We start from the raw sequence: 18,268 nt of genomic DNA, 5'->3' as shown, positions 1-18,268 counted from the left end.
CACGCTATACCGTTACTTCAACCACATTCGACATTCGTCTCCCAAACTGGTTTTATTCTGCCACACGATTCAAGTGGTTCAAAGGGGGTTCTTGTGGAAGTACCGATGTTTATCTCAGAGCCCCGTGTTTACCCGTGTTTATCGCATCAGGACTTTGCGAACTCTCCGTATTTCGGTCAGCATATTTGGTGAACAACTCGTGGTTTATTTCACTCACTCATTTCTCTTCTCTCTCATCTTCCCAATTGTGCTGCTCGCTGTTGAACTAATAAAAGACGAGAAATTTCAGGCCTGTCCCTTTACATTCACTTTTCCAAAACATACTACTACAAAAAAGAGGCTCTTATCAGGAAATTCGTAAAACTGGCGCTCAAGTAAACAGTGATATGATAGAAGTTGAAGAATGGCCGCCATACAATGAGGTCTTGCAGAGTTTGTTGAGAGAGCCAGTTGGTAGATATGCTTTCACCCAACCAACATACAGACAAAGTCAAATTGCAGAGAAGACTTGCAATCAGGTATAAGTGAGCCCTCAGAAAAGTCTTTTACTAACTGATAATGGAATCGCTTTGTGAATTATTCTCAGATTGAAACACAACGTAGCGAGAATTCAATAGCAAATCACACATGTCTGAGCCTGATAAATTTGTTCACCTCTGGTTTGTTCAGCCTTGTCAAGGTATATCAATTGTCATTTATTTACCCTAAGGAAACTGTACCCCTTTTCCGAAACCGTGAATTTTTTTTAGAATAAGATACATCTTGAAAGTTGTCTAGTTTCAAACACAGATCCGTAAGGTCCATTGAATGAGTGGGACCAACGTCTACGTAAAGAAGGAACAGCCCGTGAAAGGCACACCAGTGCGTGCCATTATGGCGAGTTGCAAGAGAAAAACAGAGAAAGCAGTACTTCAGAATAATCCTAAACAAGGGGTACGTACGAGTGGACAGTTCAACGGGTGGGTGGAAGAACTCCCGTTCTATGTGCGTGTAGGTTCTGGTGGGCCAACTTTTGTACGTGATAGACTTACGTACTATGCGCACCTGGACGACTAATTTAGATACACTACGATGGTGTAACTTGGCTCTTAATCCAACAGAAGTTGTGTGTGTGTGTGAAGTTTGGCAATCGTAATAGACATCGTAGGAGCGTGCAGTACGCCTAATTCGCATATGAAACTTGTACGCAATAGAAGTGCGAACAAGTGTTCCGTGGGACTCTGATGAGGCCGGTGGGGAAGCACGAACATAAAGAATAGACAAGAACAGAAAAATCCACAATGGAACCGGAACGTATACTTACAAATCCGTTCGTAAAAGCCATCTTCGTCACCATCCTCAGAACAGCATTTCCAGGAAGTTGATAAGTGTTACGCGTCCCATTGCTAGTCGGCAGCTCCCAGTTGGTTTCCACTTTCTGAAGAGCTGTGGGGTTAAAGAACCTTTTTTATACTAAAGATGGCTCAAGCAAAAATAGAAGTAATTTAACCTTGTGTACGTTGTATGTGACCATCGTTTACTTACATCCATCTGTTAGCTTCAAAGTGTCACCAGCAAAATGAACGAATTCTGGTATGGAGATTCTTTTCTCCTGGAGGACGACAGTTTTATTGGCTGAAACAAAGTAAATAAATTAGCATTTATTTCAGCTGACTACAATATCAGTCACGCATGCTATTCGTATCGCCTCTGACAAATCTTGGGCAGATGTGGCTGCTCCCAAATACCTAGATTTGAGACAAACGCTGTTCTGCCTTCGTAAGTAACAGAACCTTTCTTGTATTTGTCCCTTTGTGAGAGGTCTTCTGGTTTTCAAAACATTTTCGGATGATGAGACTTTGCAAAACCAGACAGGGAAACAAGCTTAACATCTACCTGGTGGCAACTTTCCTAAGTTTTCTCGTTATCTAAGCAACAACAAACAATGTATGCCAAGTATATCAGTTGAATACCTTTCCTAATCTATCCACATATCATCAACATAGATAAGAGCACTAGGGTTGCTTGATTGATTCCATACTGCTGAGCAGCTAAAAATTTCAGCTACTTGTTCCTAAAAAATGAGCGCAGAGAGAAAGGACTAGCTCACAGCAAGCATTCTGGGGTATCCCCGAACCCCAACAGTGCAATTTGGAGAGGATTCGATATCGCATTGCCCTAATCATAGGCCGGCCACTGTATCTTGCAATGTCCCTAGGGTAGCACAATGAGGGTCACGGAGACCAGAAGGTAAACCTCAAACACAAGTGCATAAACTTTCGGTTATTTCTATCACACTTTTCTGATACTTGGGCGTTATTCACCCCACAATCAACTCACATTTCGGGAGTCTAACAGCCAGCTCAATAATTCTGTTATTTGATGATTGGCTGGAAATAACCTCATCCTTCTCAGATGCTCTAACACTAGGCGTAGTCATATCGATTTCATATTGGCATAAAGGCTTAGTACTGTGATATAAGTTAGCGTTGTCAATGTATACTTGGTGTAGAATGATTGAATACAAACTTGTATAAATTTCAGCTTGGTTGTAGGTTTCTTTTGTGATACACATTGAGATTCTTGGGTTCTAAATTCCTAAATCTCCATGTACTTCCCACGAACCACAAGTTCTTCGTTGGAAAAATTAATCCGCATGGTGAGTGAAACTTCCTTTGGAGAAGTCGTCACTCGAGGAACCAGTCAACACGTGACCACGGGATGTGGCTTCATTCAATGACAAATAAATGATGCTATATCCAGATCAGGTGCGAGTTAGTCACTCGTGGCTGAGAGGCTGTGTTCACACTACTAGCCGGGACGTCCGGTGCTCGAAAATCCCTGCAGTTTCGTGGGATATGAACTGCCGACGATTCCCAATAAGGATGAAACAGCTGTACGGTGGTTCCTGGCTTCTCAGCATAGAGTGAACTGACTCCACTCCTAACGGTTCTATGCCCGTTCTTATTACAACCCAAGCAGACACCTTAGTTTTTTTTGATGTGGTTTCTATGGCATATTTGGTGTAGTCAGCAATATGTTGTCGTGCTAGTTTCGTGATAATTAATCATCATCTGGAAAGCTTCAAGGTACTCAATACCAATAAAGTTTCGTTGGTACGACTTTTAAAGATGAAAGTGAACCATTAGTCACCCAGCAACTTTAATCCACCTCTTGGTTGAGAAAAAGCAGATACGTCAGTCAGTTTTGGCCTATTGTTTTTGGTAAATTTTGATTCATCCCAGTATACTGTAATGCATACAAATGAGATATTTCAAATAAAAATGAGTAAACTTCCGAATGCCCTTTTCGTGACGTGTAATAGACCGACTTATGAATGACATCTGACTGCTTTAGGGGTCACATTGGAGTCACATTGGAAGGCTTGATGACCGTCTCATATTGCGCGTTGATGTACAATTGATTGCTTCATCATTTGAGCAAGAAACGTCAGGTCAAGGGACCTTCAGGATAGCATCAATGCATGAGAAGGGTGACCTCTAAGCATTCGGATAGACGAATTTGTATTTGAACGGAGTTATCACTTTTGCATAGTCATAACACCAAAACGGAACACTGAGTAACCAGCAGAAACTGAACTTGCTGGATGAAAATTGAGACCGAAGAATGCAGAAACCTCCAAAGTTTTTATGAACAACGACTATGAATTACGTATGCATACCTGTCTCCGAACTATACTTTGCAAATTTCGACAGGTTCGTTCTGTTAGCAGCTCTAATATTGGCACCAGTTTGGTAGAGTATTGGTAGAGCTGGACAGATGATAATGATGATGAAGATGACGATGATGAAACCACAGACTCAGAATGACAGCATATTTTCTCTGAGCGTGCAGTACAAGCTGGAGTCGATTATTTAGTAGTGTATTAAGAAAACCAGCCCATACTGTTGGCTGCTTTGCGCTGCGATTTGGTTTGAAGAGCGAATTTGGACTCCATGACCTAAGTTAGAGGCATATCAAACTCTAATATAAAGTCAGGCTTTTTGAAAGTTAATTTGCGGTCGGTCAGAATTGTCTAAAGTGGCCTTGAGTTTCCTATCAGTTTTACTAACGCACAATTTTCGTAATTTTTCTGGATTGACAGTACTGGCACTGACAGTTTGCTAAAAATACCCCATGTGGTTGCCTCAGCACTCAGTAGTGCCTTCATTGAATCGCCACTGTTTTAGCGATATTTTTCGATTTCCAGAGACCAATGAGCAATCCCTCTACTTCGTTGAAGTGTTATTTCACTCTGTAACAGGTATGAGGGTTGTTTCACTCTGTAACAAGCATACTGGGTCCTATTTTCAAGGTACAAGCTTCAAGCAAACCAAAGATGTCGTTCATCATAAAAAAAGCCCTGTTGATTGTTTTCATGCCAAACCGTGAACAACCGACGGAAAAGCACATCCAACAGCTACCTTCCTGTCTCCCTTTGGATGAAATGGTGTCAACAGCAATGAAGGAAGAACTGTCAGAATTCCTATTCTCAGTTTCTACGGAAATTTATTAGAACGGTGCCTTTAGTTGAAGCAGCGAAATTCCATTTTTGGATGTTTTCATCCACAGGAATACGCATTGCATTTTCTTGCTGAGAAAGACAGAAAGCCTACATTAAACGGGTGGTACATAAAATTCACCAACCCGTGTAGCAGAGTTATTTGACTTAAACTTTGTCCCATTGCAACTTCCCGGCCTAAACTGCAGGCACAATCGCTGTGGATAAGTGATTGCTGAAGTGTTTACGACGGCCAAACAACCAAAAAAAGTATCCCAGATCGACCGACAAGGATAAATTTGTGTTCACCGTATCAAGGAAGCGCATTTGCCTGAACAGCCCCTTCCTGGTGATGATAAGTTAAGTAAACTTCAGAGAATTGTGCAGGTGGCCGAGCCTATACGGCAACTCAGCGGAATGTTGGGCCAATGGATAGCAAGAATTATCTTTTAGTTAGATCAAGTATGAACGAATATGGTAATACGATTCATTAAACCAACAGTAAACATCTGGTGTGAACTTGCACATTTCTGCACTGCACAAATAGATTCGACAAAAGTCTTTTATGATGTCCCTCGTCTGGTCCGCAAGTTCATTTTTGCCGTCGTAATTTAAGTGTTCATTCTGAGAAGAAGATAATGCCAGAAAAACAGTGGATAGACAAACTGCATGCTATCAGAAGCGTTCATCTGTGACTCTAAATATTCGCAGTCCACAAGGATAGAAATTCATCATTTGGTGCGATCGCCCTACTGAACTCAGATAACATGCAATGTGCCGAAATATGTGCATGGTGTAGTGTGAGTCTTGTCTTGTGCTACCGTCAGGTTACTCAAAAACAGTCTGGTTGTTGGTGACTAACCGGGTTATCCCATCTAAAATGCTATGCGGATTCATGAAAAACGGGCATTTAGCTGCGTCATCAGCATCACCAGCACCGTCAAATTTGTTTTGCATTCAGACGAATAGGATGATTGGAACGGTGTATGGTCAACCACAGAATCACGTGAATTCACCAGCATCTCGAATTCGGTGGTGGATTCGTGCCCCTGAAGTCAGCAGCCATGCATTTCCAACCATAGTGTCGCCCGTCTAACCTCCGTCATTATTACGGTTCCTTTCACATGACAAAATTGAAGTCACTGCATCTTTGGACTGTGGTACAGTACTCTGTTGGATACCCACCCTAATGGAAAGTTTATCTGTGGAAACGGCTTTTTCGGGGCTGTCGCTTTGCCTCTCCGAGATCAATCACTCAATATTGATACTCTACTCAGTAGAGTGATATCGAGCTGTCAGTGCTTCCTCAATAAAATCCACGGTAAATGATACGAATAGATACGTCTATTGAATTAAGCTGACCAATGAGGCAAGCGATTTTGAGCTGATTCGTGTTGACCTCACTGACCATTATCAACCCATTAGATGTCAAGTTTCTATATGCGATACTTGTGTCATGTGCAACTATTCTTGTCCTGGATACTCTGGTCTGGTGAGGACGATATGGCCATCGGGCAAATAAGAAAACGGTTTCCTATTTAGTTACTACCACCAAGAAAGATAGAGCAATAAAGCGGCCAGGGACGACCAGGGTTATCCTGGATAGAGAGCATACTGGAAAGCATAGAATTCGGTCACTCGTCAAACGTTTGCATTAAATCCCGGTGAACAAAAATTACAAGGAGACCTGTATATAACTAATTCTCCCATCTGATTTGGCCAGTATTATTATTTATTCATGAACTGTTTAGCTTCGCCATCCTTTCAGTGCATAGCTGCCATAACACCAGAAGGAAGCTCGAGGGCCGAATAAATGTTAGTTTGTCCAAACCTAGACGGAATCAGTCGAGATGCTGACGTTGAGTTCGAACCACGTACCTTTCGGTCAGTAGATTCGAGTTCCAACCATTAATTACCTTGAGCTTATTCATAGGTCAGTTCACCATGACACTAGCACACCTTAAAAACCCGAGCATTTTGCTCCATTCGCACGCCGCGTTTTCGCACGAATGTGCTTAAGTATGCAAGTGCGCCTGGTGCATAGGTGATTGCTTGCGAAACAACGTGTATCGCTGTATCTTCGGGTTCGTGGTACTTGACAAGCAAGTGCTTGACTTCATGATTCCTATACCTCCAACACGATAGTATACACCAGTACAAGTAATTTAGTCAACCAGGGTAGCATGATTCATTTGATCCTCTTAGGAAGTGGGATAGATTGGTTAATACGGCTTCGACAGGCGAAATGCCGATATGGTGGTAGCAGACATGGGCAAGCATAAATGGCGAAACCTATACCGAACCAAATAATAGCCACCAACGGCTTTACCGTGCAGTCAGAATGCGACAGCAAACTGAGTGCTGTGTTTGTTGGCAATTTTCTTCCACAGCCAGCTGATGTGAGGAGTCCCGGTTACCCTAGCTAATGACTTCAGTTGTTCGTCCCACATCCAATCTGTTTTGCCATAGTCTGATGATCCTCTGTCTACGCTTTCAGAATCAAAACGTCAACCTTTCCTTTGACTCTTGTTCACAAAATTGTCGCTCCGTGTTATCTTCCACGCTACATTCGCCATCTCATTGTCTTATTCCATGGCCTTTGGGGTAATTCTTACAGCTTCATAGTTCGGTTACTGAAACAGATCTCTGCCTGTAATGAAATCTTTGTTTTTCTTAGTCGGTGTTATAATTGGCAGAAGCTTCGATGCCCTTAATATCTTCTTCCACAACATAATACAACAATACCCAAATCAATATAATACCTCTTTCCTACGACTCCACTAGCAGCTTTGTTATCTGCCTGCGTGCATGACTCACTCGCCAAAAACTCCCTTTTCTTGGTCGATAAAATTGCAGCAACGGAAGCCATTGTACTCTGGTGCAATGTTTGCTAGTGCATAATAGCTAAGAGATCAAAATACAGTCTTAAAATTGCTATCCCGCTATGAAACTTTACGTAAACGGGAACAGAAAACCAGTGCATCGTAGAGTAGAATGGATTTAAACGGCCTTCTATAATACAGAAAGCCGTTTGTTTCTACATGAACCGCTACATTATGTTCTCCAAAATCAGGGACCTGGATTTAACTTGGAGTTGAAACAATCTTTTGACAATTCGTCTATCTAAAGTGAGCGCTGCCGAATGGCCCTGTTGGCGATCGCCTGGAAGAGGGTTATTATAAGTGTACCTTCACAAATCACGTGATACTCCACAACATTTTGTTCACTTAGCAATGTAAGCTAACGTTTTCCGCTCCCAGATTTAATTTTTGAATAATGACACTCACGTGAAAATACCGGTAACCAGAGTTGTTTGAGTGCACATCGATCGTTCGTATCTGTTGCCAAGATGCCTCACGACAAACTGGATCCCATTCGTTTCCGTAGACATGACAGGCTGAAGTGGACAAGAAAACAGGCACAAAGAACTTATCAATGGAAGGTCCGTCTGGCCTAAACAAATTCAGACTGGTGATGCACATTCCAAATACGCACGTCGGTCATCCAGTCACTTTCGGAAAACTACGTTTTGCACTGGTATATAGGCCATACGGCACGGGGTGGTATGGGTTGATATTGACTCTACCAAAACACTGAGTGCACCAATTTCACTCAAAAAGGGTTTTAAAAGTCACCCAATGTATTTATAGTGTCAAAACTACTGGGTTATCTGGAAAACGAACATCATTTTGTAAATTCAAGTAAAAGATCATTCCGAACAGTTACCTGGGCTAAGGCTTTCGGGAGCAAAGGCTGCAAGCTCCAGTTCGATTTCCAAGCGGCTGTCTGTCGCACTCTGCAATCTCTCCTCCTCCGTTTGTATGTACAGCATATGCGTTTCTGTGAAGCTGACACGGGGTCGGGCTTTTTCCTCACTTGAGGATTCTCTACTCAGCAGGCACGTAAATACATTGTGCTGGAATAAAAACGGGGACAGGATAAACTTGAAAGTACACAAGTGAAATTAGAGCACAAAAGATACATCTACGTAACTGATGTGCAACAAGTTTATTTCCATGAGGAAAACTACTCAAAAGGTTGCTGAAAACTCTTCGACAGCCCAAGACCGTTTTCGCTCTTCTTGAAGCTGACCATGTAAGCGCAGTCCCGAGTTTCCGTCAACCTCATGTCCTACCTGATGAGCCCCAAAAAGGGCGAAACCGGTCGTGGGTTGTCGAAGAGTTTTCAACGACCTTGTGAGTAGTTTCCTTCATGAAAATATACTGCGATATCTCGAATATCGTGTCAACTGAAACATGAGGTGGCTTGTGTGCAACACATTCAGTTGTAGAATATCATAAACGAGAGACTTGGTTGAGTCTCTCTTGAAAGCCAACCTGATTTGCAAATTAGTGTATTTCTCAAGTTCATTTCCACTTTGATAGACTTTTTTCTGAGAGACTCAGCCTTCATGAGTTGGTTGCACACAGATCATCACAACAAAATATACCTTTGAAGAGAACACCATAGTCACTCTGAGAGGATCGATTGCTATCTCATGGGAAGGATGCCTTTGAGTCAAAAGTCATCGTCGTTTGACTTGCTTTGGAAAATCACCTCACTGTTAACTTTTACCAGGGTTGTTCATAGAAACCTTGTCCACCAGTCACTGATCGCATCAGCTTGAACCCGTTGCACATTGGGCGATCCAAGGACAGACGTGAACACATTCAACTTTTCAAACATGGCAGTTCCAGCGCGTCTCGCGTGCGCTGGTTGCATAGTGATACCAGGCTGGCCTGATATGTCACAAATTAGGGGATCGAATCCCACAAGGACAGGTTAATGCACAGCTAAAGGTATTCAGAAAGAGCTAACCTTAAGTCAGTGATTTCATTTTTCGGTGTGAACTAAGCAGAACAACTAAGCCAGGACAGAAACAATACGCCCTGAACGATAGTGATGTGAATATGAGCCGTAGAGATCCAAAAACTATCCACAACAGATCAACAGAAGCATTCAATACAGCAGTACCAGCGGTGGACACTGGTAACTAGCGACCAAACACTTTCGTTTATTTATTTTAGCCAAGTCTTCAACCAGAATGAGGCAAATAACGACTAAACGAACACGGATGATGACGTAAACTATGATTCTTCTGACAAGGAGTTCATTCACTTGTTGCCTCACCAGCCAAAAACATGAAGGTCTCGTCATTATAGGGATGAATGTCTGATTTTTTATTCTTTCGAAATAGCACCCAACTGTGGAAACTTACTGATTAGTAAACCAACTTGGTTTCGAAGGCAGAGTTAACTGACCATCAGCTGAGTCCCTTGTTTATGATATTTGCCAACTGATTGCGCCGTTCAACGTGACAGTTGGTATGGTATTTAAAACATCGCAGCATATATTCTTGACATAGCGTACTACTCTCAAGGTTTATGAAAACTATCCAAAAACTCACGACCCGTTTTGTTCCTATTAAGGTTCATAAGGTAGGCGCAGCCCTCCAATTTTCCGTCAAATTTGTGTTCCACTGCAAACCTAACTATACACACTTCTCGGAATACACTCAAATCCAGACGGTTCCATGAAGTTACGAAACACCAAAATAATGTAGTTTTAGAGACATCTCTGTGCGAACAGCTCAGCAGTATCGATCCATCATGCAGAAAGTCCGTCGAAATGGGAGTAGGACTTCTGACAAGTTCGGCGATTTCGGAGCTGTCCACTCAGCTACATGTACCACTGATGAGTAATATATGAGCGCACAAAAACGGCATTGCACTGGGTTTACAGAAATGGCCAGCGAAAAGCTCTGGTTGTGTCGCGGTTTTCACGTTGACCAAAGGTGAACATTTGGAACACCCTAAAATCGGTAGCTAGGGAAATTTAAGTTTCAGTCCTGCATTCAGTGATGACGTACTACTTTTCATATTTGGTAAGGTGGGAAGACTCGAAGGAAACAACCTGGACAACTAGAAACAGTTCAACTCGTTCCTACTCTAGGTGCGCTGGGCATATAAAACCGTGGCTGAACTTCTAAGCACATATCAAAGCTGACGACCACTCTGCGAGATTGTTAGTACTTGTTTTATTGATGGGAGGTTCAACACAGAATCACCGAGACCTGGTTTGGTTGTATGACAACTGAACAGCTGATCAAATTTGAGTGCTGATAGAGTGCGTATAGCAATAGGCTAATTCAAAAAGGAGTTTAAAGTGTACTGGCTATGATTTTCTACTGCTTTCACATCAACAGCCGACAGATCGCTCAACGAAGCCGACAAACGCAAGCATACCCGAATTATTTTACTGAGTCTGAGGGGCCTAGCAACGGCTTACCTCAGGATATTGCCAAAATATGTCTTCCGCTCGGCCAGAGTGAATAGTTTCACCGTGTAACGGCACAGAATGCTACGTAGGATCTATTAAGTGCTAAGTGCTAAGTTCAGCGTCCGATGAACAATGGCTTGCATTGTCTTTTTGCGCAACCACATGAATGGTGGAAGATAGCCTGACGCGGTCAATTAATAACTTGGCAGCGAAGTATAAAAGCCGTTCCCAGCAAACTCAGATGCGCTGGTCATTGCCGTCTTCCTGGATGGGGACCCCGAGACGGGCCATTTCAATGCTTGGAGACACTGTCGGAGATGGGCCAGTCGCACTCTCAATGGCGCTAGTGCATCCAAGTTATTGCCTTGAGTGCATAACTCTTTTCCCAATTCCACCACTTAACAGTCCACTTATCAACTCCCGCCTCCAATGTACAGCTACCTACCCCACATCCCCAAATTATGGGTGAACGAAACTATGGCAGTTATAACCACTCTACGACAAGTACGCGGTTCTTACAGCTGACAACGATGACGATCGTTTTGGCTAGCCTGGTACGTACCGCATTAGATTTCACAACCAGAAATCAGATGCATTTCTGAGAAAACCTGCGTGGACTTTACATGTAAGTTTGGTAAATACTGCTAACTGTTGATGCACACCAATTAATCGACAGTTCTGAGGAAAATTCGAAAGACCCACTTTGGCTGCTTGACTCATATTCTTCATTAATTAGCTGATTCTACCAGTCGAACCTTAGGAAATGCCCGATAGTGAGGAATTGGCCGGTTCTCATTGATTTATGAATGCATAACATCCCAACTAATGGATGTCACCGATTGTGTATCCTTTCCAACAGTGATTAACGACGATGTTTGATTGTCACTTCCTCCACCGACGCGATTAGCGCACACACTCAGGTTACAATGAATTTGACCAACAGGTACGCTCAGACGAATAGGTATGGTGAGACCGATTGATTTGTGAAGAGTCAGTCATTCCGTGTATGTGGCAAAATAAACCGATTAGTTCATCACTCTCAGCTACACAGCTATCATGCAACGCTATATCATCCGAGACCTTGTTTTTTTTCATTCACAAGCCAAAGCTTTTAACTTTCATCTTGAACATTTACAGATTCAGCGTGCACTACTAGACTAAGTAGGGTCAATGATCAAAAAAGCGGTTCATTCCTGGTTCATCTCTGAGTAGTCACTTATTATTCCGAATGCAAGTTTGGTATAATCCTGGTTTTTCTCTTCGGTAAAGTTTGTTGATGGTGATCAAAAGATCGCCTTAAAAACCCTAGCATTTTCATCTGTTGAATCAGCTAATAATTGGTCGTGCATTTTAGAAAGTAGACCTGATTGGCTCATCGTCTTGTATTTCGTAACGAACTGATGTGACCAGTACCCATGCTACTGATCCAATCTGTAGTTTGTTTACTGGTGTTCCAATGCGTTTGCTATGTGATCTCACCCGTAAGACATCGGAATTACAAACCGTTTATCAGTTCCGCGGTGTTTATCTTTACCGTCCAAGCGCTCGAAGACTTACTAGCAGTTACATCACTATGTACCAACAAGTTCCACCACCTCCTCTAAATCTGTTTGGTAACGAAAATTTAACAGCTTCAGGTCTATCATAACAAACGATACAAAAGCTGTTCACTAGCAGTCAAGTTTCCTGACAGGCTAATCGCACAGTCTAAGGCAAGATAGAACACTGGCTCTCCTCTGTCTTTATCGATAGCTTACATATTACGTTGAACATCAGGCAGTGACATTCCCACAAGCAGGTATATAAAAAGGGAAACTTCAAGTTTGTGAAAAAAAAGTCAGACAGAAATGGGAGCGAACGTACGGTTGCCTGCATTCCGAGAAACGGTGATAGTAGCAAAGCGCCAGATGATGGATCCGTTTTGTAGCCAAAAGCCGACGCCAAACTTATAAGAGGACAGACAGCGGAAGCAGAAGAAAATTAATATGAATGAACGAGCAGTGTGAAGAGTGATCGTCTTGACGAAATATCTTGCTACAGTAGAACATGTCTCGTGTGGAAATTTTTGAGTCCATCTTTCAGCTAATTAGTTCTGGCCTTATCACAGACAGTAGTCTGTTCATAAGGAGATGCCTCACTGTCTTGGAAACACACCTTCACCTAACGGTTTCGAAAATTTGAATCTCTACTCTGGCTGTATTCGGAACTTGCGTCTTTCCCAAGGTTTTGGGATTATTTGCATCCAGAACGGACAGGAATGTCTCGGAGAGCTATGGAATTGGTATGCATAAGTATACAAATAGGTCCCATGCATCGTATTCGTGATCAACGAATCAGTTGCCAATATGCTTTCAGAAGAACACCACAGCGTGGTATAGCCCAGTTTTCCAGTGAGAACATTTGGTAGACCTTGATCCGTACCCATTAGCCTTCAACAAAAGCATTCGAGCACGGATTACTGCGCTCCGAGATCGAGCGAATCGAATGGTTTGACAGCATTTTTTGGCGGAAAATTCCATTTTGCCCAGTAATGCTAAAGCTCAGTAGACACTAGCCTGTTCCATAGTGAATCGGCAACTTATATTTTAAGTTGGCACAACAACGAGAAACTGTGAGAACATTTTTAGCAGGCGAAAATGAGCTAAATAGTCTGGGTTGGGAGTACCGATTGAGATCACTGTGGTGACCTAACTACTGTGATTTCAAGTAACATTTTCTTTTTGCGAGTTGGATTCGAGGTAGACCGATAGTAAAGTCTGTTGAAACCCCGGTTTCAATTTGTCATCCAACTTCATGAGTTTATAAGTAGTTTAGCTGCGTGCCCTCCTTTGGAGAACAATGTAAACCAATTGTATTGCATAATGTTCAACCCCAGCATAACGCATAACGCCATATGTTCTGAGATAAGGTAGCATTAACTCTTCGACAGCCCACGACCGGTTTCGCCCTTTTTGATGCTCATCAGGTAGGCGCAGTCCCCGACTTTCCATCAATCTTTCCGTCTACTTGAATCCAAATTGGATTTGAGAAATACACTCATTTGCAAATCGATTTGGTGTGCAGCACTTTCAGTTCTAGAATAGCATAAACGAGAGATTCAGTTGAGTCTCTCGTGAAAACCAAATTGATTTGCAAACGAGTACGCATGAATTTATAAACTTGGTAAAAGTCAATAAAATCAGTGAAAAAAACACATTGATTGTGACAGTACCCTCGGTTGAAACCACCTTTCCGTCAAAATCATTAATGGAGAGCTGCTCTACGTGTTGACCAACGCTGTCATAAATCTTCTGCCAGAATACTGATTACATTGTTCGTCTTCGACGCGTGTTATATTATTTGCTACGTAAAAAAGAGGTCTTGCTTGTTGGGAAAGTTCACAAACAGCTTTTTAGAACTCCAGGCAATTAACTGCGTGTGCGTGCTTGTGTGCTTCAAAGCAATACTTCGTGTTTGAAGGAGGGAAAATGCGCATCCATCCACATCCTTAAAAAGATAATGTCATTTTGGGGTTGAAATATCATTTTCTTCACTTGTGCTTTTCAAGAAAATGTTGATAGGTGAAATGTAGATTAGTGGTGATTCCTCTGTCTGGTTGTGTATTTCAAACGGCTTACGGTCCTACATGGTGACTTCCGTCGCTGTGAGCCTCTTATTCTTCTCCCCTATCAGTCAGTAGCAAACCAAACCACCTAGACCGTTCGGATCACCTTTATTACAGTCGTTCTTGATTCCGCAGTAAGGTAAGAGGTTCACCTTGGCTAGTCATTTGAGCCGGATAGATCCCGAGTAGCGAAACTTCGGACCGGAGTTTGAATCCAGTTTCCATCGCTCGGTTTCCCCTCAGAGATAGGCCCACTGATTCCAGTTGGGTCACAGTATTCATGGCACTCTCATCTGCTGTTCGAATAATCATGGTAACTCACAGCGCCTGACGCGAAGAATGATGTTCTAAAACGATACTTAGTCGGTTGTGTTAGTGACAGTGTCATAGCACGATAAGTTGACCGATTAAACTAGAAGTAATTCAAAGCTCCGACTTTCAACTGGGATGGCGAGCATAAAGTTTCCGAGTGTACAGTTACGACTATTTCCTGATAACTGAAACCGAAAATGTTTGTTCCTCTTCACATAGACAGGGTGGCCAAGAAGTTTGACTGAATTGGAAGACAAAGCAGATCAGATTAGGTTGTCAGGGCATATTCTGAAGTGTTAGCTTAACGTCGTGCTTTATCCATAGATCAGCTGTTGAACTGCATATGTTGCTTACGAGAGACTCAGAGATTTTTCTATATGACCAGAAAATTGTTACACACTGTCTGAACACAGATTGTACTACCCATGGTTTTCTTTGTATAAAAAAAATTATTCGGATGTAACATCCTTTCAGTGCCTGGCTGCCATGCCACCCGAAGGAAGCAAGGTTGACCAAGCCTAAACAGGGGAAATCAAGAGGCGGAGATCAGATTCGAACCACGGACCTTCTGATCCATAAATTCGTGCTCTAACCACTAAGCCATCTCGCTTTACGAGTCGCTTTTAATTCGGCCGATGGATTAGCACAATTTATACATAAATGCTGACTGGCTCATGGGTAAATTAGCCCATCGGAATGTCGATCTTAATGCATCCCTGGATGAATTCCTGATTATCTTGCAAATCGATTGACAGAATTTCGGACTCTCTCGTCATGTAACATAGCGATTTAGAGGTTAAAATTAACCCACAAACTAGGGCAAAAATTTTAACGCCCTACGTCAAACGTAAGCAGACAAAACTAGGAAAAACCGGTGGGTCTATTACGATTGAGCACATTGAATCAACGTACGACAAGGTCAGGACTGACTCAGAACGGACGCATTAGGGGAACATGCGTACAGTCATCACACACTTGTTTTAACAGTTCAGCTAGTCTTTATTAGACGCCTTACACCAAGGCACGGAGATGCCGAAGCTACTCACTCTGGAGCGCCTTGTCCCGTACCAAACTTATGCCAAAAATTAAGTTCATTTGTCAGCTGTGGCAGATAACCATGCTTGCGTTTGGACTGAATGTTAGTACCAACGACAGGGTCGTCTTTCAAAAGGGTTCACCTTTCGCAACATCCGAAAACGAAGACTGTGGCTTTCCTTAGGACTGGCGTTCAGAACGGTAGTTTATGCAAATAAACAGCTTGCTAACTTTAGGATAACCTCACTATGATTGACTAAGCTTAGTATATCTGGAATTGTGAACTCATCATGGAAAACTACCTCAAAGAGAGCGTGTTCCCTTGTCCAATTAGCCAAGTTCTTTTATGTCCTCGAGACGTAGTCTCGAAAAATCCGATCGTTTTCGGTTCGGCCGGAGCCCAACAAGGCAAACTGATTGGCCTGTTTGTTTCCTCTATCCACAGCATATGGATGTGTACGACCGGAGAGATCTCATTGATGTGCCAAGAAATGTCCACTAGTCCATGTCCATACGAACGGATAAACTGCTCCAAACTAAGTGGAACCGCCTCGAACATGGTAAATTCATTCTCTGAGTATGCGACGATTTTCTCAGCCTCTTTGCCTTTTTTAGCTGGATGAGGTACGACTTTTGCGACGGGACGTATGAAACCTGTTTTTGAATCCAATCGATACGCACTGTAGATTCGACCTTTTGGCGGACGAAAACCATGCATTCGTTTTGTAGTCTGGAGGTTTGAACTCGTGAAAGCAACGCAGCACAAGATCCCACACCAGAGGAATACGTAACGATGTTGGGATAATTGAGCCATTGCTAAACACCCAAACTGGGTGGGGAAGAAAGGTAAAAATTTGAAATGAACTGCCGCAATGTAACGAGTCTCATGCAAATTAATCATCATCATCATCGTCATCCTCCTCCTCCTCATCATCATCATCATCGACAGCATGACATCAGTGTGCAACACCGATGCTTCACCGCCGTACAACCATGATTGTAAAGAAAAAAGTAAAGATGGCAGCCATGACTTATTTGAAAGCCTTATAGTAAAGAAAAGAATAAAGGTGGACGGGGGAGGGACTTAGTGCTAGCTTAACACAGACATTCACTTAGGCAATCTGGATAGAAACTGACAACGGGAACGCCACTGACATCGGTTGGCAGCCATATCTTGTAGTGTTTCCAACCAGGCACAGTGAGGATCACGTGGTCCCCATCCTGGAAGGCGAGTAGCACCGACAACACCCAAGCGTTTCGTGATTTCCTCCACACTCATCTGCCAAGTCAAGGGTTGGCCACCTCTCTGTTTACGCCGCTCCGAATTGGGCATGCAAAACAGCACTCTCTTCGACCTCTTCCGTCAACATAATGACTTCAGCGCTATGTAATGAGATATGGGGTTGAACTTTGAAACACTTTCCACGGAGCTATTCTGATAATCATCTTGGGGCTGTAAAACACACTCCAGTCTTGATGAATCGCTCAAGGGTAACCAGGCTGAGAGCTACCCAGTGACACACGGATGAATGATTCGTGGTTAGTTTGGGCCTCGGTTTTGAAAGAAGCCCGAGAAAACTGATCATATTCTATCATACACCATACTTCACACCAGTCTAATCAGACTAGCATTTCTGAATTTTTAAACTGATTGTTGATTTGCCACTCAGCCAGCTTCAACCTGTCCTAACTCGGACCAGAATTACTACTTAGGTCGTAGGCGAATCGAAACAGAGGACAGCGGAACAAAATTCTCTTCGTGAAGAAAACTACTCACAAGGTTGCTGAAAACTCTTCGACAGCCCACGACCAGTTTTGCCCTTCCTGGGGCTCATCAGGTAGGCGCAGTCCCCGGCCTCCCTTCAACCTTATGTTCTGCTTGAATCTTAATTGGAGCTCACCGGGTAGGCAAAGTCCCGGAGCTTCAGTCAACCTTATGATCTACTTGAACCCCAATTGGACTCTTTTCATGAAATATACTCACTTGCAAATCAATTTGGTTTTCACGAGAGACTCAACTGAATCTTTCCTTTATGATATTCTACAAGTGAATGTGCTGCACACTGGCCGCCTCATGTTTCAGTTGGCACGATATTCGAGATTTCGCACTATATTTTCATAAAGGAAACTACTCACAAGTTGCAGAATAGCATAAACGGGAGATTCAGTTGAGTCTTGTGAAAACCAAATTGATTTGCAAATGAGTGCATTTCTCGAAAACTCTCTTCGCTTGCGTCCTGTGGACAGATTTTAACCGCGTGACTCATTCATACTTGTCCATTCCAGGATTGCTCTTCATCCATGAGTGAATGCTTCCACAAAGTTAACACTGTAATTCGTAGCACTTACTAAATTTATCGCCTCGGGCAAGCAATTAGCCAAAAAATACGCAAAACATGGTCCTGGTCAACCGATCAATTTATCAGCTACAAACCGTCTACCATAGGCACGTTGGTTCCGCACAGAAGTGAATTCGCTCTGAGAAGCTTGTCGTTCGTCTCTCAAGTTTCAACTCAAGAACAAGTGTTATTTTCGCATCAGCTAACTGTTCTTGGTCC

At 42.8% G+C, this 18,268-nt stretch overlaps 1 protein-coding gene across 1 annotated transcript in view; it reads right to left on the bottom strand.

Annotated features, from left to right (window-relative positions):
- The window catches only part of T265_03394 (hypothetical protein), a gene marked incomplete at both ends in the record, with an annotated part of 66,033 nt that extends 49,371 nt beyond the window's left edge, over positions 1–16,662 (bottom strand). The window contains 7 exons of the mRNA XM_009167863.1: positions 1,304–1,425; positions 1,525–1,614; positions 4,981–5,104; positions 7,768–7,877; positions 8,207–8,396; positions 12,623–12,704; positions 16,013–16,662. Of these exons, the coding sequence (XP_009166127.1) occupies positions 1,304–1,425; positions 1,525–1,614; positions 4,981–5,104; positions 7,768–7,877; positions 8,207–8,396; positions 12,623–12,704; positions 16,013–16,662 (1,368 nt within the window). The remainder of the gene's footprint in view (positions 1–1,303; positions 1,426–1,524; positions 1,615–4,980; positions 5,105–7,767; positions 7,878–8,206; positions 8,397–12,622; positions 12,705–16,012) is intronic.
- Between the last annotated feature and the right edge of the window lie 1,606 nt (positions 16,663–18,268).

The sequence above is a fragment of the Opisthorchis viverrini genome (genome assembly GCF_000715545.1).
Source record: "Opisthorchis viverrini unplaced genomic scaffold opera_v5_48, whole genome shotgun sequence".
In the NCBI taxonomy this organism is placed as follows: domain Eukaryota; kingdom Metazoa; phylum Platyhelminthes; class Trematoda; order Opisthorchiida; family Opisthorchiidae; genus Opisthorchis; species Opisthorchis viverrini.
Note: the sequence above shows the minus strand (reverse complement) of the source record. Positions and strands in the feature narration are given on the sequence as shown.